This window comes from Aedes albopictus, chromosome 3 (genome assembly GCF_035046485.1).
Source record: "Aedes albopictus strain Foshan chromosome 3, AalbF5, whole genome shotgun sequence".
Taxonomy (NCBI): Eukaryota; Metazoa; Arthropoda; class Insecta; order Diptera; family Culicidae; genus Aedes; species Aedes albopictus.
In genome coordinates this window covers 382,529,274-382,552,454 of record NC_085138.1, presented here as the reverse complement: position 1 = coordinate 382,552,454, position 23,181 = coordinate 382,529,274, and the positions used below count along the sequence as shown (strand labels likewise).

At 38.8% G+C, this 23,181-nt stretch overlaps 1 protein-coding gene across 2 annotated transcripts in view; it reads right to left on the bottom strand.

The window, feature by feature from the left end:
- Window positions 1-1,090: 1,090 nt before the first annotated feature.
- Window positions 1,091-23,181, bottom strand: part of LOC109411191 (putative uncharacterized protein DDB_G0277255) — a 229,964-nt gene continuing 207,873 nt past the window's right edge. Inside the window, exons 2-4 of one of the 2 annotated variants that reach the window (XM_062855853.1) lie at window positions 19,152-20,589; window positions 18,946-19,080; window positions 1,091-2,780 (exon numbers count right to left, since the gene is read on the bottom strand). In XM_062855853.1, the coding sequence (XP_062711837.1) occupies window positions 2,208-2,780; window positions 18,946-19,080; window positions 19,152-20,504 (2,061 nt within the window). In that variant the 5' untranslated portion in view covers window positions 20,505-20,589 and the 3' untranslated portion in view covers window positions 1,091-2,207. The remainder of the gene's footprint in view (window positions 2,781-18,945; window positions 19,081-19,151; window positions 20,590-23,181) is intronic. The other variant, XM_062855854.1, reaches the window with a different exon arrangement.

The following is a 23,181-nucleotide window of genomic DNA, read 5'->3' as shown; positions in this document are numbered from 1 at the left end:
TTTATGAGTAAGCTTAAACTTTACTCAGATTATACAGACATTATCAAAGATATCACCTGAAAACATCGAGATAGATTCAAAATACGCTCCATGTGTCAACTTTGAACTAGCTGAAATAGTTTCTGTATTTTAAATCTAATAATAATTTACCGACGAGAATATGTGATCCCTTTTTATAAGTAATGGACTCTCAAATTGGGATACAATTAGCATTGCTGCTGATGTATATTTTTATCTGGTGATCGATAATTCTTGAATCTGTACTTCTTGTATAAGTCGAACTCAATGTGCAAAAGGATTTCATATTTTAATTTAACCCTCTAATACCCAACACCGCCTTTAGACGGAGTATAGTTTGAGCATTTTTGTAATTTTTGTTTAGTGGGCAATCAAAATTTTTATATTTTTGGCCGATATTTGGGACTGTTCTGTATATCTCAAAACGGTGTCTTTTAAACCGTATTTACATTTAAAAAAAATGTTGAAAAATGGATGTTTTAGTCACCTTTCAGAAGTCACTGATTATTTTGAATTGAATAGCTACAATTAACATATTTAAATTTTTTCCCAAATCATTATTTTATAGTAAAACAGTTTAAGGGAATCGAATACACTCAAAACATCTTTTCCTTAAAGTTACACGGAAAATAAAATTTTCAGTGAAAAAAACATACATAAAATAATTCAATAATATCGTAAAATCTCAAAATGTTTTCGTCTCAAGAAATCCGCTGCCCAAATAGGCTTCCAGGAAAAATATAAAAGTATAGGGATGTTCGAAAATAAAAATTAGAAACATCAAAAACCGAAATTCACAAAATCGAGAATTTTAAAGAAACATCTTCCAAAACATGTTCAAATCGATTTTAGATTACGAAAAATGCTATTTAGATCAAAATCAAAAATTTGCGTATTAGAGGGTTAAAAACACAAAAAAATGGTAAAATTACACTAGTTCACAGCTGTTTAAACTCGGTAAGCTAATGATCTCGTCAACATAGTATATTGCAAACGTATGTTAAGAAAACAAATTTCAAATATATATTTCTCGTTGAAAAAAAAAATGATTCATTCCAGAATATCAACCATTTAGACATTTTAGTTGTAGTTGTAGCTCAACTTTATCGTTCAACTCCCAAACTTCCTCGGTCAATCAGTTTTTCGTTGTCGTCCACATTTCGGCTCGCTGGTATTGCTTTCCTACCGGCCATTCACTATTGCTACAGTGTTCGTGTGTTACTCTTGTTGTTGTTCCTAGTTACAAGTGTTTGTGAGTGCTCAACCTCCTATTTTGTTTGAACAATACTTCACTTGAGATACTCCTACACTTTGGTCGTTGTTTTCTGGCTACTCACAATACCTAGCTGTCGCAACGGCCAAATGGCCACCCAGGAAGGCAAAGCCAAATGTGGTGCACAAAGAGGCGGAAATCGTTCACCACCGTCGTGTCGTCGTGACCGTGTTCGTGCGCGCTAACGCGAACCTCTTTTTCAACTCTCTCTCACTATCTCTCTCTCTCTCTCCCTCGCGTTTGTTTTGTTCAAACTCTTGTTTGTTTCTACCTTTGGCTATTTGTGTGTGTGTGTGTGTGTGTTTGTGTGAGTGTGTTCCATTTCTACGTGTTTCCCATCTTTGTTTCTTTTTTTCCTTTGATTTAACTCTATTGGACGGACAATAAATATACTTTTCTCTCTTGTTTTTGCATTTCAACAATTTGTAACTTTTCTCCTCGCAGGTTTTTAGCTTTTTTTAGGATAGGAGAATAAAGTAAAGTTGATAAGTAAAAGATTTTAGAAGCAACATAGTAATAGTTAGAAGCTAGGATCTCCGAAAATGAGGTGAATTCTCGATTTGTTACTAACAAACACTTTAAAGTCAGTTACGACTACGATTTGCATCACTTGTGTTAATCCCTGTCTTTGAGTTTGTTCACCACTGCTCTACTATTGATTTTACGGAAACTAAAAGAATCGAAAAGCATATTCGCTTCCGCGGATGAGGAGAAAAGAGATTCAGTCCAACCCATATAGAAAGTCAGAGAAAATCGCTATTGTTCTTGGTTTGTTCGGTTCTTGGTGTGAGTGTTGTTCTTCTCGTTATGTCTGGATTTTTTCTTGGTTGAAGTGTTGGTTTCTGAAGGTTTTGGTTAAGCGATCAGAAAAAGAGAAACATTACCAGCAACATGTTTCTCTTTCCCTCGCCTAACATCATTGATGGCTCTTGCTGAGCAGATGGGAGTTGAACTCGTAGACGTTGCACATTTGCTCGCCGCAGATGTTGCACTTCCACGGGTTGCTCTCGCTGTGGCAGCCCTTGTGGAGGAAGTACAGCGTCTGGTCGGGGAACTCGATGCCGCAGAACAGGCACTGCAGGTGCCGCTTGGACTTCGGTCCCCCGGACAGCAGCATGTCGGTTTCCGGCCCCGTCGACGTGATGGTCCCGTTTGAGGTAGTTGCCACGGCGACGGCCGTTGCGCTATTGCTGATACCGCAGCTGCTACTGCTGCTGGAGGTACCGTTGACGCTGGTGCCGATGCCACTGCTGCTACTACTACTACTGCTGCTGCTGGAACTGCTCGACGAGGTGCCACATTCCGGGGCCGGGGAGGAGGTAGCGTTGTTGCAGCTGTTCGGAATCGGACTGCTGGCCGGGTTCGGTGAGGTAAGCAGCCCGTTGCGGTTGGCGCGGTTCGTGGCCCGGGCCGTGATTCGCCGTTTGAGATCCTCGCGGAGAAGCGACTTGAGTGGGGACACCTGCAGGGAAAACGGAGACAAGAGAGACTGATTTAATGTTAGTCTAGTTGCGGTACTTGTAGCTGGTGAGCTAGTTTCATGGGAATTTTATTTTTAATAAAAATGTGATAGGTTAATCTAAGTAGGGTGCCTGTTCCAGTTTTCACACTACCTAAGAACTATTTCTACAAAAATAAGAAGAAGACCGTTGAATGTCATCGATATGTCAAATGATTGATTAGTTTTCATACTTTACAGAAAAAATAAAGAAACGGGTACAAAACTACTTTTAGTATTTATTACGGCGTGTGCCAATGATAGGAACCCTGCACCAGTTATGGACTGTTAATTTGGGTTCCACTTCGCACTATTTACATGCATTCCTTATGGGATTAGCCATAACTGGTACACTATGGCGAAATAGAGTGCAAGGGAGCCGAAAAATTAAGGAAAACGATTTATTTCTATCGTAATTTGAGCAAATTGTGAAGTTTAAATGATTGCAACCATCTTTTGTGAACGCGATCTGTTGTTCACAATTTTTTTCTTGTTGATTTGCATCATTAAAGGTTACACATTGACTATGGCGAATTTGAGGTACTATAGCCATAACTGGTACACTGAGCCTACTTGCGTTGCATATCAAGTTAAACGTCTTAACAGCCAGAACGATGCCTTTGAGCATCCTCAACTATCACTTTCTAGAAACAGCTGAATCAGTACAAATCCAGCTCAAAGGCGTCTGAACGAAAAAAAGCTCAATGACTGATAACATCTATTTTTAGTGCAACGATATCAAACCATAAATACTTAGAAGGGCAAGTTTCAGGGTATGGTTGAATTTGAACCCCTGAAGGAAGTGAGCATGGATTTCAATCAACACCAATCAAACGCAGCGAGTGCCCAACATAAAGATCATGTCACTTTCTCGATTTTTACTTAGGCTTACCAAGTCAAGTGGAAGTTACAACGTTTGATTACACTGACATTCATACACGCAATAGAAACAAGTGTTTGATGATCAAATTGAGATTTGGATTATGAAAAGAAAGCCACGTGCTCCGGTGGCAATCGAACCTACGACTTCAAATTTGTTAGACGGGTGCTTCTTTCATCCGAGCTACGGAGCCACATGTCTCTCTCTCTCTTCTTGGCGTAACGTCCTCATTGGGACAAAGCCTGCTTCTCAGCTTAGTGTTCTATGAGCACTTCCACAGTTATTAACTGAGAGCTTCCTCTGCCAATGACCATTTTGCATGAGTATATCGTGTGGCAGGCACGAAGATACTCTATGCTCAAGGAAGTCAAGGAAATTTCCTTTACGAAAAGATCCTGGACCGACCGGGAATCGAACCCGTCACCCTCAGCATGGTCATGTTGAATACCCGTGCGTTTACCGCCTCGGCTATATGGGCCCTATGTCCGTCCCCTGAAGACACAGATCTGAACTCGATTGCACTAAAGCACATGGCTTGTTCGTTTTCACAATCCAAATCTCCTTTAGGTGGAATTAGATGAATATCTATCCGATGACTGTGCCCGAAGCTCACGACAATTTTCGAAAATAATTCCTGTCCCGCTCTGGCATTCCTGTATTTACATTGCACACAACAGAGACTGTAGATTAGCGTGTGAAGAATTAGCATTAAGTTAAAATTCACAAATACAAAGAAATTAAAAAAAAAAACACACACACACACACACACACACACAAAAAAAAATCTTTTACTCCTGTACACTTTTTGAGTTCCATTTTGGCCCCATACCAACTGTGCAAAATTTCAGCTCGATCGGAGAAACTATATTTTAAGCCGTTTTAAGTTTCCATACGATTTACTATGGGGAACATCACTTTTTCAAAAAAAAAATCGCCCCAGGTTGCCCCTTAACCCCTTAAAATATATCGATGAATGATTTCTTTTGGGAATTTTACGAGGAACAAACCCTTCGAAGACCGCAAAGCGATCTAAGGCACGTGGAAAATGTTATTGACTTAAAACCGAATGGCATGCAAACGCTGTGTAACACGTAAGGAATAACAATAAATAATAAAATCTCGTCATTTTATCGATCGGGTAAAGCTTAATAACTTTTTTCACAAATGTCGCATCGCTTTGTGGTCTTCGGAGGTCTGATTCCTCGTGAAGTTTTCTACAGAAATCATTCAACGGCTTATTTTTAGGGATCAATGGGTAACCTCAAGCGATTTTTCTTTGAAGAAGTAAATTTTCCCCATAGTAAATTGTATGAAAAAACTAAGAATGGCTGGCGCTAAAATATAGTTTCTTTGATCGATCTGAAATTTTGCACAGTTGATATGGGACCAAAATGGAACTCAAAAAGTATACAGGAGTTGCAGTTTTTCCATTTTTTACATTTTCCTGAAATAAATACTGAAGGAATCCCGACAGAATTCTTCAGGTGTAATCTCCAAACACTTGCTGAAAAAAAAAATCCTAGATGAATTCATTAAAAAATAGCTCGCCCTGAAGTAATTCGTAAGGAACTTCCCCGAAAAGAATCGTTGGAGGAACTATTTATAGATATATTTTTGAAGGAAGTCTTCTTGGAGTAATCTCTAAAAGAACTTTTCCTGGAGTGTACTCTGTAGGAACTCCTCATAGTACTCAAAGGAATTTTTTTGAACGAAATACAGGTGGAGTTTCTATGAAATTGATTGATTTGTCTTTATTAAAGAGACTTTCAGCCCTTGGCTGGTTCGTCTCTCTTCTACGAAAATTTTGCTTGGAATTCCCAGGGAAAAATTATATTGATTGAAAATTTTATTGATAAACCTCCGAAAGAATTACTCATAGAAATCTTGAAGAATTTTAAATACAATGAAATCTAGGAAACTTCAAGAAAAATTTTTCTATTCGCATGAAAGTATCGCGATGTCGGGATTAATTTGATCACTTTTCACAGTTTTCGCCGTTCATTTTTTGAATAGTTTCCGAAATTATCAAACTCAATGTTTTAAAATAAGTTCAACCATGAATATCATAAGTCAACGAAGTTGAAACTTTACAGCAAATAGTTTTAGTATAATAAATTATACAGATAATCTAGTATAATAAACGCAGATAAGTTTGCGGTGGACGTCCCTATGGAGCTGTATGTCAAAAAACACAATTGGCAGGCAGTACGACGTTTGCCGGGACAGCTAGTTAAAAAAAAATGTTGCCACTGGTAACACTGTCAAAGCTCCAATTCGCACAGGCCAATATACGAAGCCAAATGACATGGAAAGAGATATGTCAAAATAAATCAGTTGAGTGACGTTAAAAGCCTTCACGCCTGTAATAAATATGATGATAATTTATAGTAAAATTAGTGTAATACTTAAATCAATTTACAGTCATTACTTACTTTAACTATGTTCATGCAGAAATACTTGTGAAACTTTTAATATAGCAGAATCTATCACAGTAAGTTAGACTAGCTTGTATAAATTTGCAATTCTAATCTTGATAACTATTATCACAGGTGAGGCCAATAATGTATTGTTACGGATAACTTACGAAAAGCAGTATCATAGATCTCATTAGACCGAGTTATGTAAGTAACATAAGTTATTATTTAACTGAAAAATAATAAATTCCAGCTTTTAGCTGTAGTCACACCTACAGATTGGAGTTTGCGATCTGCTCAGAAGAATTCGGGTTTGAGCTTCACAATACCCCTTTCGGAGCCCCCTTTTCGCCGTAACAAAAGATATAGCGATACACCTGTTTTGGTCAAATTCGGAGCATTTTGCCATAGTTTTTATAGGTAAAGAAGCCGATTTTAATATTGCAACAAAAAGGAAGAGAAATTTGGCATTTGCGTAATTCCATGCAGCAAAATTCTAACTGATGGATGAACCAATCACTTTAGGAGCATCCATAAAGTACATCTCGCTTAGCGTGGATAGGAGAGTTAAGAAATGTCCTATTGCTTGAGGGAATGGCGCGTTACGGTTTTTATTTCATTTTTCTTGATTTTTATGAGGGAGTAGCATTACGGTTTTTAATTCATGCTAGACTTTGTGGCTGTCAGGATTCCCCAATTTGTTTTGAGATTCTTTTAGGAATTCTTCTTGGGATTCCTACAGATATTACTTTTTTCATCACAACTGAATTGATTGTGATGGTGTATGGATATTACTAATAGGTCATCTTTAAAATTCGTATAAACATCGAAATAAAGACCTTCCAGTATAATATTTGGATATGTAGTACAAAATATTAACTATTGTATGTTAGTCATTGAAATGTTTCCGAGATGAACCAGCCTAGGGTAATCTAATACAAACAAATAAAGCTTGGCTTTTGATTAAAACACCATAATATCACCTCAGTTGCAATGATAGCTTTGTTAGCCTGCCGTTGCCTATTATTATCGTATTGATATTGTAATATCAGTAGTCAACTGACATGACTGATACTACGCAGCTCTGGTAACTATTACAGAAATTCCTTCGGGAATTTCTACAAGAATTCCTCCAGATACTACTGCAGGGTTATTCCTATGAATGGGATTAACCAGGGATTCTTGCAGACATTCGGCAAGAAAGAAGGATTGCTTAAGGCGAAACTGGAAGCATTTTTCCATTTTTTTGGTTTTTGATTTTTTATTAAATCCATTGACAGATATTGTATCGTATATTGTATTTTCCCGGGTGAGCCCTTCTGGCTCACCTCTTGTTTAGGATAGAGACGAACCAGCCAAGGGCTGAAAGTCTCTTTAATAAAGACAAATCAATCAATTTTTATTAAATAACGAAGCAATATTTTCAAAATCGGTTTTCGTGCACATGTAGAGTATGGATCAAGGTATCTCCTAATTTTTTTCCAGGTGGACAATGTTTTTCGTTTTTGCAGAAACCATTTTTTATGATATTTTGTTTAAAAATGGTTTCTGCAAAAACTAAAAACATTTTCCATCTGGAAAAAAATCAGGAGATACCTTGATCCATACTCTACATGTGCACGAAAACCGATTTTGAAAATATTGCTTCGTTATTTTATAAAAAAATCAAAAACCAAAAAGTGAGGAAATGGATCCAGTTTCGCCTTAAGGAGAAACTTCAGAAAATACAAACATGTCTGCCACAATGGCCGATTTGGTCCCCTACTCACGTTTTCAATAGCACAAATCTTGAAAATTCATAAACAAATGCTCTCGATTTGGAAAAGCTGCCTCTTTTTGCAAGTGAGCAATGCCGGGATAAACAAGTGCGGCTTAATTCGATGCTTCGTTCGTCATATTTGTGCCTCTAAAGTTTGTATACAAAATTGCAATGGGACTTGTTGATGTTTCACCTTAACGACTGAATATTGCAGCTAAGGAAACGTAATATTTTCTGGTCTTTGTAGTCTTTCAGAGCAAATTGTTCTTGCTGCTCTGAAAGCTGCAAAGGCCGGAAAATATAAAATTGTTCCATATATTTCTCTAGCGATTTCTTTAGGCTCTTGTAGGATTGTTTAAGCCAGCTGTTTTTGATTTGGTTCCTCCAGAACCTAATGCTGGACTTTCATTTAAAAATTCTCTCTGGGATTACTCATACAATTGAGATTCCTACAGAATATAGTCCTGTTATTCCTGCAGAGAATTTTTCTCCAAGATCATTTCCATGAATTTTTAGAAATTTCTTTTGTAATTCTTGCACGAATCCCTTTTTGCAAGTTTCTGCTATGATTCCTCAAGAAATTCCTGCTGTTATTCCAGTTGGAATTCTTCCAAAAATTCCCAACCGGGAATTTTATTAAGGAATTCCTTCAGGAATTCCTACGGGATTCTTCCAGAAATTCCGTTAGCGATGTCTCCATCGTCTTGGAATTCGTCTTGATATTCTTCCAGTGCTTCGGAATCTCATGGTATTTCTCCAGAACTTTCTCTTGTAATTCCGGGAATGCTGGAATTCTTCCCAAAATTCCCTGGAATTCGTTCAGAGATATAATGAAACATTTATTTTCAGGCATGATACCATACATTCCTCCAGGGTTTCAGGAATTAACGTAGGGATTTCTCAAAAAATGTTTGTATTGGTTCATCTTCAGAGATTCTTTAATTAATTTATCCAGGAGTATGTCCAGAGATTGGTCCAGGAATTCCTTAAGGGGTTTCTTCAAGTACTTTTTTGAGAATTGTTCTGGCGATTGTGTTGCGATAAGTGTGCCTTTCCGTTACTGGCTTTGTTGCTCCCAGTTTAGTGCGTCATAGATACATGCTTTGGAATATTTTCGAACAAGAACATTATGATAATTAAAACGGGAAGACAGCGAAAATGGAGGATTTGGGAAATTGTTTTGATTGATTTATCTTTATTCTAGAGACTTTCAGCCCTTGGCTGGTTCGTTTCTTTTTGGGCAATTGGGGTTTAGGGTAACATGGTAAAGAATGCACTGGTGGTGTGTAACGGCCCAATGCATTTTTTTCCTGAATGTTATTTGGTGATCAATACATATAGAGCATTTCTAGTTCATCGCACGAGTCGCGTAGACGCAACCTTCTTCAATTCAAATGAAATTTGGCTCGTTTATGAGCATCTATTCGAAAATGTTTTTCATATTGTTGGTTTTACAATATTCACCTAACTTTTGTATAGAGCGCACGAAAACGGTTTGTTGGATTGAAATGATGTCTTCGAAGATGCTTGAAGATTTTTCAAAGACTTTGATTGAAAAGTAAACAGATGGCCTGCTTGCGACACTTAAGCCTTTTTGAAAGTTGGTTCGTAAAACAGAATTCTGTTTTACGAATCAACTTTCAAAAAGGCTAAAAGTAAATGAAAATGCATTAGAATCGTGAATGTTTTCGCTGAAGTATAAAGCAAATATTGTCAAGCATATTGTCACCAAATCCAGTAAATTAAGCGAAGTTAATGTGTTATTTCAACGTATAATCGTCATTTGAACCTTAACTGACAAAAACTAATCGATAAAATTCCGAAAAAAGTTATAAACATGGTAAAATTTCATGTTTTTAAAAACGTTCACAATCGTGAATTGCGTTTTGGGCATAGTGACAGTTTCTGAAGGGATGTGCGTGAATAGCGAGTGAAGTTATTAGCTCGGCGTTTTAGTTGAAGAATACTCCGTTTTCGACCGTTTTCATCGCTTGTTCGGGATTTTTGAGGACGGCCTAATTATCACGCATCGGCAACGATTGAAGTTCTGAAGCCCGATATCCAATTAGTTCCTAATTTTCATCAAAATTGGAAATCATAACATCCCAAATCAGCCATCTGCTTAGACAGCAACTAGACGTTCATCTTTTACCTGTATAGTGTGTGCGTGCGTCAAAACGTCACTTATCTCTATTGTGACAGAAGCGATGTTCACTCGTTCGGGGAGTGGTAAACAACAGCCACTCACGCACACGATTGGAAAAGCAATGGACAAGACTAAATCAGCATCATCACAATCGTTACCTGCTGGAGGGGAAGGACGAGTTGAGTCGTTGGACGATCTGCTTGTTCGCTTGCAGTCCAGATTTGATGAAACCGATAAAAATATCGACCAAAATGTCAACAGACTGCAGAATGAAATCATTACGCTAAGGACCGATATCCAGGACTTCAAAGCAAAGTGCTCGGCAGATGTCAAACGCCTATCGGAATCGATTGATGTGCTACGCTCAGATGTTTCCTTGGATCGCGAGCGAATAGTTTACACGGAAAAATCTAACGATCTACTGTTGTCTGGGGTGCCATTCACTGCTGCTGAAAAATTGGACCGAATGGTAGCTATGGTTGCTGATGCTTTGGGTTACGATGATGGAAATTCGCCACTTGTTATTGCCAAACGACTAGCACGCAATCCTATCAAGCCTGGTTCGTCACCACCAATTGCACTTCAGTTCGCCTTCAAATTTGCACGAGATGATTCCTATGTGCGATATTTGAAGACTCGCAATCTTACGTTGCAACATGTCGGTTTCAATGTCAACAAGAGGATATATCTCAACGAAAATTTGACGGAGCTGGGTCGCAAAATCAAGTCGCAAGCAATCAACCTCAAGAAGTCCGGGAAGCTGCATTCTGTCTACACAAGAGATGGTGCTGTGTTCGTGAAAACTGATGAGAATGATGACCCTCAGATGATCTACTCTCTGGAACAACTGGAGCTGCATCATTAAACCTCTTTCCCTACTAGTTTTTCTATTATTCCTACCTGATAGTTCCATGATTCCATTCCTGCAATGTCCATGATTTCTTCCGTCCTGAAAGTCAATGCTCACAAAGAAACCTATCCGTTTAAGCTACTGTTATCCTTCACTTGTTTCCATGATTCCATCCCGAATATTTCCCATGATTTCTTCCATCCTAAAAGTTAAATCACGTTATGCTGCTGCTGCTGCTGCTGCTGTTGGCCCTGCTGTTGCTGTTCTGTTGCTGCTGTTGATGGTGGAGATGGCTGCGTTTAAGACTGGATGGTATTCCTGCTAACGCTTTATCTTTCTTCAACTAAATGTACTGATCAGATATAATGATAGAAATGCTTAATTATTATTGTAAATGTAATTTGAAAATTTGCTCACTATTCTTTTTGCCTGCTGATTCTTCTTGGGGTTGGGTAATGCTTTCTCGTTCTGTTCTACGTTTTGTGCTCGTGATAGATGTTGGCTAATACGCCTAATGCTCCTACAAACACAAGTATACCACGCATTGTGATGAATTGTGCTTTGCTTGAAGACAAATTGAATGTATGTCATCTAAACCAGTGGTTTTCAACCTTTTTCAGTCCGTGGACCCTTTTGGGATTTTTCCTGAACGCATTCCCCCCCCTTCATCGAACAATTTCATAAAAATACACTGTAGTAGGGTAGTGGACGTATTTTGGCCCGGGTATATATTTTGGCTCACCTTAGGAATTTTAATACATTTATCATACAATCTCTACAAAATTTTGGTCAATTTTTATTGGAAGTTCCAATAATAATTTGCCAAGATTTTGTAGAGATTACATGATAATGTATTAAAATTCCTAAGGTGGGCCAAAATATATGCCCGGGCCAAAATACGTCCACTACCCTATAGCAATGGAAGATAATGATCTTATTTTTTTATCATCGAGCAGCTAAAAAAAGTTTTCTGATCTAAAAATCAATGCAAAACTTGTACATGTACATTATTCGCTAGTAAGTTGATCCCTAGAGCTGACGTTGATAAAGCATAACTCTATTATCTTCGTTGTCCACTCTTTTCTGATGCTTTAACTTTATCTGCAGCATCGTTGAAAACCCCGTTTCCTACAGATATGTAGTCACAAATGGTAATAAAACTCATTAGGTCACTGGAGAAATGTTGGGGTGTATGTCTGAGAACCAAGAACTCATATTGGAGTTTGATCGAAGAAGTCTTTTGCGATTCAATAGACCTGTAGTTCGATTAGCTCATCCTGGGAATTGATCTGGACTATTCTCAACTGCAAAGGTATTTGCTGATTGGAATCGTTGTTGGCACAAAGTATTGAATTCATAGCGCTGGATTTAAAAAAATTAACAATTTTAATCATTTAGCCCAAAGCGATGCTCAAAGATTTCGGTAGCGTCTTGGTAGCAAGTGCTTGACAATGAATACACTGACAAATTTCAGTGTTGAAAATTGTTTCTTTGGTGTTTAGCAAAGAGCATTAGATAATATTCTTGGGCGGAGAATTCCCCCCCTGGAAGGATAAAGTTCCCCCCTAGGGGGGAATTCCCCACCGGTTGAAAACCACTGATCTAAACGTTCAAAGTCTATGTGCGCGGCAATTGAGTAAATTTCATGAATTGAAAAATATGATTATGAATAGCAAACTTGATATCGTTTGTATTTCTGAAACATGGCTGAACTCTTCAATTTCGGATGAAGTTATTGCAATTGATGGCTACAACCTCATAAGGAATGATCGGACTTATAGCCAGGGAGGAGGAGTGTGTATCTACTATAGAAACGATTTGAGGTGTAAAACTATCATAAAATCAGCGTGTTCAGTGGAGACCGGAATCAATAACCGCGTTGAATTTCTATTTGTTGAAGTTTGCCATCCAACTGAATCATTTTTACTTGGAACTGTCTACAATCCTCCGCGAAATGATTGCTCTCAAGTAATTTATGATGAACTACGAAATATTTATTTAAACTATTCTCAAACTTTAATAGTTGGAGATTTCAATGTAGATGTGCGAGAAAGTAGCTCTTTGGCATCAAAGCTAAATTGTGTTATTGATGTCCTTGGTCTCAACTGTGTTAGTACTGAACCAACACACTTTTATAGTGAAGGGTGCTCTCTCATTGATTTAATGTTTACCAGTGCTCCTGATTTTGTACTTAAATTCAATCAAGTTTCTGCACCTGGTTTTTCAAGGCACGACTTTATTTTTGGCTCGCTGAATATCTCTCGAAATTGGAATGCGCCATCTCCTGCTTTTTATAGAGATTATAATAGAGTTGATTTGTATGCTCTCCAGAGAGCAGTTGAATCTATTGATTGGTCTTATTTGTATAGTATCACTGATTGTGATTTGGCATTAGATTTTTTAAATATTTGTATTCTTGAATTATTCGACTATGCTATTCCGGTACGCGTTTCTAGACCTAAAACTAATCCGTGGTTTAATGAATCTATTTCTAGAGCTATTATAGAAAGAAATATAGCTTATCAATTATGGAAAGGTAATAAATCGACAGAAAACTTAAATCAGTATAAAAGACTGCGTAATAGGGTAACTAATTTTATTAATATATCTAAGAAAAACTATCTGTCCAATAGCATAAATTTGTCGAGTTCTAGTAAAATTCTCTGGAATAAATTAAAATCCATTGGTGTTCACAATTCTACAAATCGCGATAGCCAATTCAATAACACAGCTGATGAAATCAATGCTTCCTTTGGATCTAATTTTACTGTAGACCATTATTCCCTGCCTTTACCACCTCCAAACCATGAAGGTTTTAGTTTCTCAAACGTTACAGAAGCTCAAGTTTGGATAGCTATGAATTCAATCAAGTCGGATGCAATAGGACTAGATAACATTCCCTTACGTTTCTTAAAAATCATTTTTCCATTGTTGAAGTCTCAAGTTTGTTATGTTTTTAATTTGTGTATAAACACGGCAAAATTTCCTAAATCATGGAAACTTGTGAAAGTAATTCCAATTAAGAAAAAACCTCGAAATTCTGATATTACAAATTTACGTCCTATTAGTATCTTATGTGCACTCTCAAAAGTTTTTGAGAAGCTGATGAAACAACAAATTTTGGATTTTATACAATTTTATGGCTTTTTGCATGATTGTCAATCTGGGTTCAGATCAGGTCATAACACAACTACAGCTTTTTTGAAAATACACGATGATATTCATAAGGAAGTAGATAGAAAAGGAATCGCGTTACTGTTATTAATTGATTTTTCCAAAGCTTTTGACCGTGTGCCTCATAACAGGCTGCTTCGTAAACTTTCTCTTAATTACAGTTTTTCTAGTACTGCGGTTAGGCTCATTCAATCATACTTGTCAAACCGTACACAGCATGTGGCATTAGGTGAAATTTTGTCCCAACCGATAAATATTTTGAGTGGTGTTCCTCAAGGCTCAGTCCTTGGACCGCTGCTTTTTTCATTATTCATAAATGATCTTCCGTCAGTGTTAACACATTGTTCTATACACATGTTTGCAGACGATGTTCAGCTTTACATCTCTTCTTCTAGCATGTGTATTGATGAATTAGCCCGGTTGATGAATGAAGATTTAGAAAGGATTTCAGAATGGTCTAATAGAAATCTTCTTCCAATAAATGTTGATAAGACCAAGGCAATGTGTATCAAGCGTTCACGATTGATTGGTGATAAACCACTAATTTTCCTAAACGGGGAATCTGTAGAATATGTAGAAAAAACTGTAAATCTGGGATTTGTTATTACGAGTGACCTTGAGTGGGATCACCAAATTAATCACACTTGTTGTAAAATTTATGGATGCTTGCGTCAACTGACATTATCATCCAGGATGCTCGGAAAAGATGTTAAACTTAAGTTGTTTAACCCTCTAATACCGAATCCCGCCTTTAGACGGGGTATAGTTTGAGCATTTTTGTAATTTTTGTTTCGTGGAAAATATTTTTTTTTATATTTTTGGTTGATATTTAGAACTGTTTTGTATATCTCAAAATGGTTTTTGATGTATTTTAAAGCGTATTTACATTTTTTAAAAATCATTGAAAAATTGATGTTTTGGTCACCTTTTAGAAGTCATTGTTTATTTTGTATTGAATCGCTACAATTAACATATTTTAATTTTTTCCCAAATCATTTTATCCTTGTTTAATAGTTTAAGGGAATCGAATACACTCCAAAATTATTTTCCTTAAAATTACACGGAAAATAAAATTTTCTGTGAAAAAATTTTAAAATAATAATATTTCAACAATAATCATAAAATCTCAAAATGTTTTCATCTCAAAAAATCCGTTCCCCAAATTGACTTCCAGGAAAAATATAAAAGTGTGGGGATGTTCAAAAATAAAAATTAGAAAAATCAAAAACTGAAATTCACGAAATCGAGAATTAAAAAGAATCATCTTTCAAAACATGTTTAAATAGATTTTAGATGACGAAAAATGATATTTAGATCAAAATCAAAAATTTGGGTATTAGAGGGTTAAATCTTTAATTCTTCCACATTTCATATATGGTGCCGAATTTTTACTGAATGCATCGGCCAGATCTCTTGGTCGATTACGCGTTGCATTGAATAGTTGCGTAAGATATGTTTACAACCTCTCTCGTTTTTCTAGTGTTTCACATCTTCATAAACATTTCTTAGGGTGTTCGTTCCATGATTTTATTAGATTACGTGCTTTATTATCTTTATTCAAAATCATAAAGTTTAATTCTCCTGGCTATCTGTATCTAAAACTACAACCATCTCGTAGCTCTAGAGTCATGAATTTAATAATCCCACGTCATAATACGTCGCATTATGGTGATACTTTGTTTGTTAGGGGCATAACCATCTGGAACCAGCTACCAGCTCAAATAAAAAACAACAACACATTAATTGGTTTTCGACGAGATTGCATTGCGTTCTTTGGGGAGAATCAGTAGAACTAAACATTTAATATTAAGAGTAGTTTATAATATTTGAGTCGAATTTATATCTGCATTGTAGAAATGAAAAAGGAATATGCCTTACTCTGCAATACTCAATCAAATAAATAAATAAATAAAAAAAAAAAAAATTCATTGCAATTGAGATAATGACAAACAATTTGTTTCAAAAATTTAGAAGTTTACAGCACTGTAAACTTGGAAATACAGCAAGCTCGTTATGCTTTGCATACCCGTAGATGCTATTAACCTTTTGATAGCTTTACTAATATGACCATTATTAAAAACGACGAGAGTTTGAAAAATGCCATCTTACCCCAACAACTCACAATTATTATAAGCTGCGAAAAGACTTTTGCCGGTATTGAGGGAATAACGGAGATACACTCCCGATCAAAAGTTTTTTTAGGCCCATATCTCCGCCAATTTGCGTCCGATTTCAAAGCCCTATGTCTCATTCAAAAGATAATAAGTCAAAGTAACTTTGAACATGATTTAAAAGAAACATTTTCAAAAAAAAAATTGTATGTAAACGTAACCCAAAGTTGCCAAATTTTCTTAAAAATGAATATAAACTTACGACAGTGTCGCTGGAAAATGGGTCGACCAAATTTTCAGATGAGAGCGGTAATATAACCCATTTTCTATTAGCTTTCACCTGCTTTTTACAGAACTTAGCTAAAAAATCTAGAAAAAAAGATATTAAGTAAATTAACTCTTCATGTCATCGACCAAAAGTTTGGGGTCACCCCTCAAAATGATGTATCAGCCAAAAGTTTGAGATCATTATCGTCAAACATGGAAAAGTGATTTGTTGATATCTTTGTCATCTTTCATTCAATTTTAATTCTTCTTGGCTTATTTGAAACATAATGAAAGATACTTACTGCATTGACATTGAACCACACATATTTGTTGAAATTTACATACTAAAACTTTACGTAAAGTTGCCTCATTTTTTTAAATGTGGTGAAATGTGTTAACTTTTCATAACATTTTTATATACAAAAATCGTTTAATTCGTTAATACGTTAATACGTTAAGTTAAAGACATCTAACGTAAATTTAGTTACATATCTTTGAAATGAGCCAAGAAGAATTATAGTTGAACTATAGATGACGAAGATATCACCAAATTACTTTTCCACGTTTTACGAAAGTGACCCCGAACTTTTGGCTGATACATCATATTGAGGGGTGACCTCAAACTTTTGGTCGATGACACGAAGAGTTAATTTACTCAATAACTTTTTTCCTAGATTTTTTAGCCAAGTTCAGTAAAAAGCAGTTGAAAAACAATAGAAAATAGGTTATATTACCGCTCTCGTCTTAAAATTTGGTCGACCCAATTTCCAGCGACACTGCCGTAAGTTTATATTCATTTTTTAGAGAATTTGGCAACTTTGGGTTAAGTTTACATACAAAATTTTCTGAAAAAGTTTCTTATCATGTTCAACGTTTCTTTGACTTATTATCTTTTGAATGAAACCTAAAGTTTTGAAATCGGACGCAAATTGGCGGAGGTATGGGCCTAAACAAATGACATGTTTTTGTGACCCCAAACTTTTGATCGGGAGTGTATAAAAAATATAAAAAAGGAGATGATTATCAAATTACAAATACTTTCGACTACCTGTACGAAAGTCTTAGATGTTTTTATTTTCTAAAAAAAAAGAAAAAAAATATTATCACATATGATTGAATAACAGCCACACTGGTTGTGGTTGACATGAGAGAAAATCGATATTTGCACTGCTAGTCTCGTTCGGTAAATTTTACCGATATCTCAAATGGTGAGCGTTCGGTAACGGTTTTTTTTAACGAAATTTTGTAAAACATACCAAATTTCGGTAAAACGATATCGTTAATATGTCAAACTCTATCGAAGTTCGGTAGAAGTTGCTGCCTTGATGGATGTTTTTTCCTGTTAAACAAACTTAACGGTTGAGATTTTGGTAAAACCTTACCGAAAAACGCTAAGCCAAAGATACCGCCCGGAAGAGCTTCAGAGAACCCTTAACCCCAGTCCTTTCCAAGCCCATCCTTGAAACAGTGTGACTTACTAACCTCGAGCTGCCACGAGTACCCTGGCTCCGACCCATACTATATATGGTACTAAGATTGCATTTGTACATATCATACAAAAATTGAACTTTGGCTCCGCAAAGCGTTAAACGCGATTGGGCCCCAAAGAAATGAACTAGATAAAAAAAACCTTACTTTAGTCGGTGATTTTTTCTAATTATGTGTGTCAAAATGTCTTACATCAATAACTCAAAACCCACTCTGATTTTGTTCAAATCATCCCTGTTCTTCATCAAATTTAGGTATAATCAACAGCTTAACAACTGTTTAAATTTTCAAGGAGAGAAAAAAGTATGTTTTAAAATTAGGTTTACTTAATCTGGGTCTCTAATGTATCACAACAGGATAATGTAACTTCTTTCAATCGTGCAACATTCTCGATGCTATAATATTTTATCTAAGTGTCATTTAAGTAATCCAGTTTTAAATGCTCAAATGGTAAACAAAGCCTCAATCATGTACTGCGAAAACATCTTCGCAAATTGAAAAAGTCTAGTGAAAGTTTTGCTTAAATATTAAAGGAGCCTTCGATGAAATGTACTAAATATTTATAGTATGTTCATTTAAATGTTAATTTATCGGCTTCCTGTTAAAGCAAACTTCTAGATAAAGTTTTCGATAAATTACCTGATAAATTTCCAGAAAAATTCAAAATTTTTATTGACAAAAAGAAACTCCAGAAAAAATCCGATAGTTCTGGCAAGATAATAATGGAATGATTCCTTAGAAAAGTCATTTCCTTAAGTTCACAGTACATGGTTGAATTTTAAATCTCCTATTACTGCACTTATGCGCGGTAAATCAATTTGGACTAGGGCTAAGCGTTCTTGGCGAGGGACCAACCTGGCCACCCTAACCAATTTTTTACTGTAATCCTAAGAATCAACTGTTAGTTCAGTAGGCCTGCTCCGGAGGTACGTTCTCATCCATTTATGAAATTTGTGCATTTGTTGTAAGTTAATTGTATTCCTTCAGATAAACTGAATCTTTTCATGCGCAATGCAACTGCTTTTTGTGATCCTTTGTTTCCCCCACCGCTCTTTGTTCTAACTTACCTTGATCAGCGACGTAAGGCTGGAAGACGGTGTCACAGTCGTGTCGCTCGAATTGCTAATGTTGGAGGTCTGGTTTTCCGAAGTGCTTATACTTCGTGGTTTGGTTTCATTGTACTCATCGTTTGTCGTGGGTTCCTGAAAAGAAAAGATGGTTACAGACTTCAATCTAGGATGAAGTTCAACGCTAGGCTTGTTAAACAACGTACCTGTTTGATCGGAATCAGGCTGATTGACGGTGTAATAGAGTTATCAAAAATAATGTGCCTTGAGCTTTGTACTTGAGATGGAAGCATGGAGGACAAGTGGGAACTGGAGGGTGCATTGGAGTCGGCCGAGTGCGGTGACGAAGGCGATCCGCCGTTCGGGGGCCGCACGATAGCCTTGATGTCCAATCCGGAGGAAATCGATGGGGTCGGAGTGCTTCGGTCGTTGATGCGGTCGTCGCGGCGATCGCTCCCATTGTTGGACCCTGCGCTGCTCGGTTCGTTACCGCTGTTGATGCCGTTCAGGGCATCCCTGCTGCAGTTGAGGGCCACCTCGTTGTTGTCCGCCATCGAGATCTCCACGTGCGGCGTGAGGAAGTGCATCGGTGGTGTCCCGTTGTCTACCGAACGCATCGAGTCACCGGAATCGCTGAACGCGTTGACGGCGTTCATGGCGGCCAGAGCCGGCAAGAGGTTGGCTGGATTGTGCTGATCTAGGGCGAGCAGGAGGGACGAGGGCGTTCCTGGGCCTGGGTTGTCCAGGTCGATGCCGTGCCTGTTGAAGAAGTGTACCCGGAGGGACTTCATCGTTCCCGCTCGGTAGCTGCAGAGAGGGCAGGTTTTGACGAGATCGTGCTGACCGACGTGCTCGTTTTGGAAATGTGCGCGCATGGCTATCTGTCTTTGGAAACCTCGATTGCAGATCGGACAATGGTAGGGCAGTGTTTTGGTGTGTGTGGTAAAGTGCTCCGCCAGGTGGTCCTTGCGGAAGAATCGCTTCTGACAGACGCGGCATTCGTAGGGCTTTACGCCGGTGTGTCGCATCTTGTGCCGACGCATGTTGGCGCCATTGGAAAACTTCATATTGCACACATCGCATTCGAAGAGTTTCCGGTTGCCATTGTTGTTATTATTGTTGTTGTTTGGGTGTAGCAGGTTGTTGTTGTTAATTGCACTCGAGTTGTTGTTGTTGTTGAGGTTGTTCTTTAGGCTTTCTAGGAGTTGGGCGGCAGCCGAAGCTCGCTGTTCGCTCGTTGGTTCCGAATTGTCCGAGAGGTTGTCGTCGCCGTTGTTGCCGCGGTTCGCCTCGCTGAGACTGGCATTGTGACTAGCTCGTAGGGCCGAGATCGTCGTCGAAAGACACGTGGCCAAGGCGCTACTATCCATGCTGGAGTCTATGTTCCGCTCCATATCACAGTCCGGCTCTTCCTTGGCCTTCATGATGATACTTGCCGGGGGCTCCATGATGGAGAGTGTCGAGCCGGTCGTTGAGGAGGTGGTCGACGAGCCCCCGCCTAGCGTAACTGCAAGTCCTAGTCCATGGGAACCAGCCGAGTCCGGTTCACCACTGGACATTATACTCCTGGCGATGATGTTGAAGGCTTTTTGGATCCGGTAGACTCAAAAAATGACTGCTGCTGCGGCATCCAGGTCGGGAGATCTGCAATCGAAAGATAGAGAAAGTTCATTAGATATGGGTTCGATCATTAGCCTCTGCCAACAGGTTCAACGGATCAGTAGAACAGGATGTGGCACTGATTGCTCACCACACACATTCGTCCAGGAGCGACCTCACGCGAATGAAGGGGGTTATAGAGGAAAGTGTGTGCCTACCAGCCCAATGAGAGAAAAACGACCCTTTCCGGTGGCCGGACTCGAAAACGCTAAAACCAAAACGCAAAGAAACTAGATTGATCAACCTGGTTCAATTTCGCGCGCTGCTCACTTGGCTTGGCTGGGGTTCGCATATGCTCAGCCATGCCGCCGTCGGTCGATCCGAGCGCGCGCGTAACATTTCCAACTCCCATTAAATAAACAGAGCGCGATCGCACCAAAGAGTCATTAAAAAATTGGGACTTGTTACGAAGCCTCCGCCGAGCCGCGATCGCACACAGCCCGCGTGGTGTGTAAAGAAGACGACGGGCTGCGCGAAACCCAGAGCCAAGACCCCCAACCAGCACCAGCAGCAGCAGCCCAGACGTAATTCTCTTTCCCAAGAGAGTGAGAGTTACGAAAACGCACAATTGGCTGACTGGGCTACGACTCATCACCACCATCATCATCAACAGCAACAGCCAGCCAGCAGCAGCACCAAACAGGCAGGCCAACGCGAAACTAGCGCGGATCTACCTGCCGTGACGCACCCCTTCGTGTCCCATGATCCCCTTCACCCCAGCGGGCCTCTCCGCATCGCATCTAGTCCGGGCCGGGCGGGGGCTTCGTCATCGTTGTTCGTAAGAGAGTGAAAATGAGGCGCGGGAACGAAAGTTTTATTTTCAATCTTTTTATAGGAGTGAAACGTCCGAGACGACCCACGGCTCGGCCGGCCGCCCCGCCGCCACCGCACCGCCACGATATAGGTCGGAATGTCCGAGTGGAGTGTGTCTGGCTCTGCAGCAGTGGTGTGGTTCATTCAACACCCAGGACAGGTTGGTTGGATGGGAGCTCTGAATTTGATCTACTTACTGCTGCGGCCAAGCGCAAACGGTTGCGGTGTGGTGACAGAAAGCAGTGCGACAGGTGTCATCATCGTTTCTCTCGAGTGGTTGAGAATGCGCAATGCTCTGGGGGGATTTAAAGGAGAGACGTGAGTGGGAAAGATTAATGGAGTCGGAGTGGGACCCTGTTTTGTTTGATACACTTTTTAGCGGTGCAGTTTCATTTTTTTATGCATTGTTATTGACCGCATTCTAGTGTAACAGATCCATTGGCCTTACGGTGCAAATGTAGGGGCCCATAGCTGCAGCCGTAAAGACGTGATTATTCAACAAGACCATGATGTGGATGATAGGCTCGATTCCCAATCGGTCCAGGAACTTTTCGTAATAGAAATTTCCTTGGGTATAGAGTATCTTTGTGTCTGCCACACGATATACAGGGAATCGCGCCACTTGGGCGGTCGCTTCTATTTTCGTCTGTTTTCCGCTATAACTCAGTCAAATTTGAACCAACTCACACATTTTTTGGAATGCGGTGAGTTATAGGTATAGTATCTACCCGTGCACAACATTTCAAGTCAACTGGTTCAAAATTGACTGAGTTATAGTGGAAAACAGACGAATATAGAAGCCACCGCCCAAGTGGCGCGATACCCCACATGAAAAATGGTTTTTAACAGAGAAAGCTCTCAGTTAATAACTGTGGAGCTGAGAAGCAGGCTTTGTCCCAGTGGGAACGCACGCCAAGAAGAAGGAAGGATTGATTATTTATCTTTTACCATTTTTTTTTCCAAGATTCGTATTTTTTTTGGGGATTCTGCCTTATGAATCTTCCAGGATACTTGAATTCCGACCAATTTCTCCTGAATTTTTTCCCGGGGATCCAACAGATTTTTTTCCCAGTCACTTTCCCAGATGTAATACATTGGTGTTGCGCCATATTTATTCAGTTGATTAACCTCCCAGTATTGATCTTAGAGTCTCTCGTGGGATTCTCCCTGCGTTTTGCCCAAAGATTTTCTCATAGAGTTTTCAGGGCTTCGTGGCCGTGCGGTTAGCGGCGTCAGTCGTCTAGGCGTTTCGTAAGCCTCGGAGTGCGGGTTCGATTCCCGCTCCAGTCGGGGCAAACTTTTCGTCAAACGGAAAATTCGCCATTGGGCCACTGGGTGTTATGTGTGTTGTCCGTTGTCTCGTGAATGTAATGTTCAGTCTGTGCAGCCTCTGGCTGAAGACGGTGTAGTGTCTTTTTAAAAAAAAACAAGATTTTTTCAGGAGTTTCTCTCAAGATTCCTCTTGAGATTTGTCGTGATTCCTCTCGGGACTTCCTGGAATTGAGTTATTCCTGTAATTTCTAATAGAGCTCCTTCAAGAATTTCTTAAGGAGATTTACACGAAATTTCTGCAGGAGTTCCTCCCGGGATTTCTCCTGAAGTTTCTCCAGTAATTTATTCAAAAATTTGTTTCCACAAAGCAGCATATAGGAAAGTGGAACCATCTTGGCAGGGCTTAAGTAATTCTAGCATTGGGTTAGAATTACATTACTCTAGTTTCTGTGCCATCTGCGCTGCCGTGACCATTATGTGGCATTGTGTGTT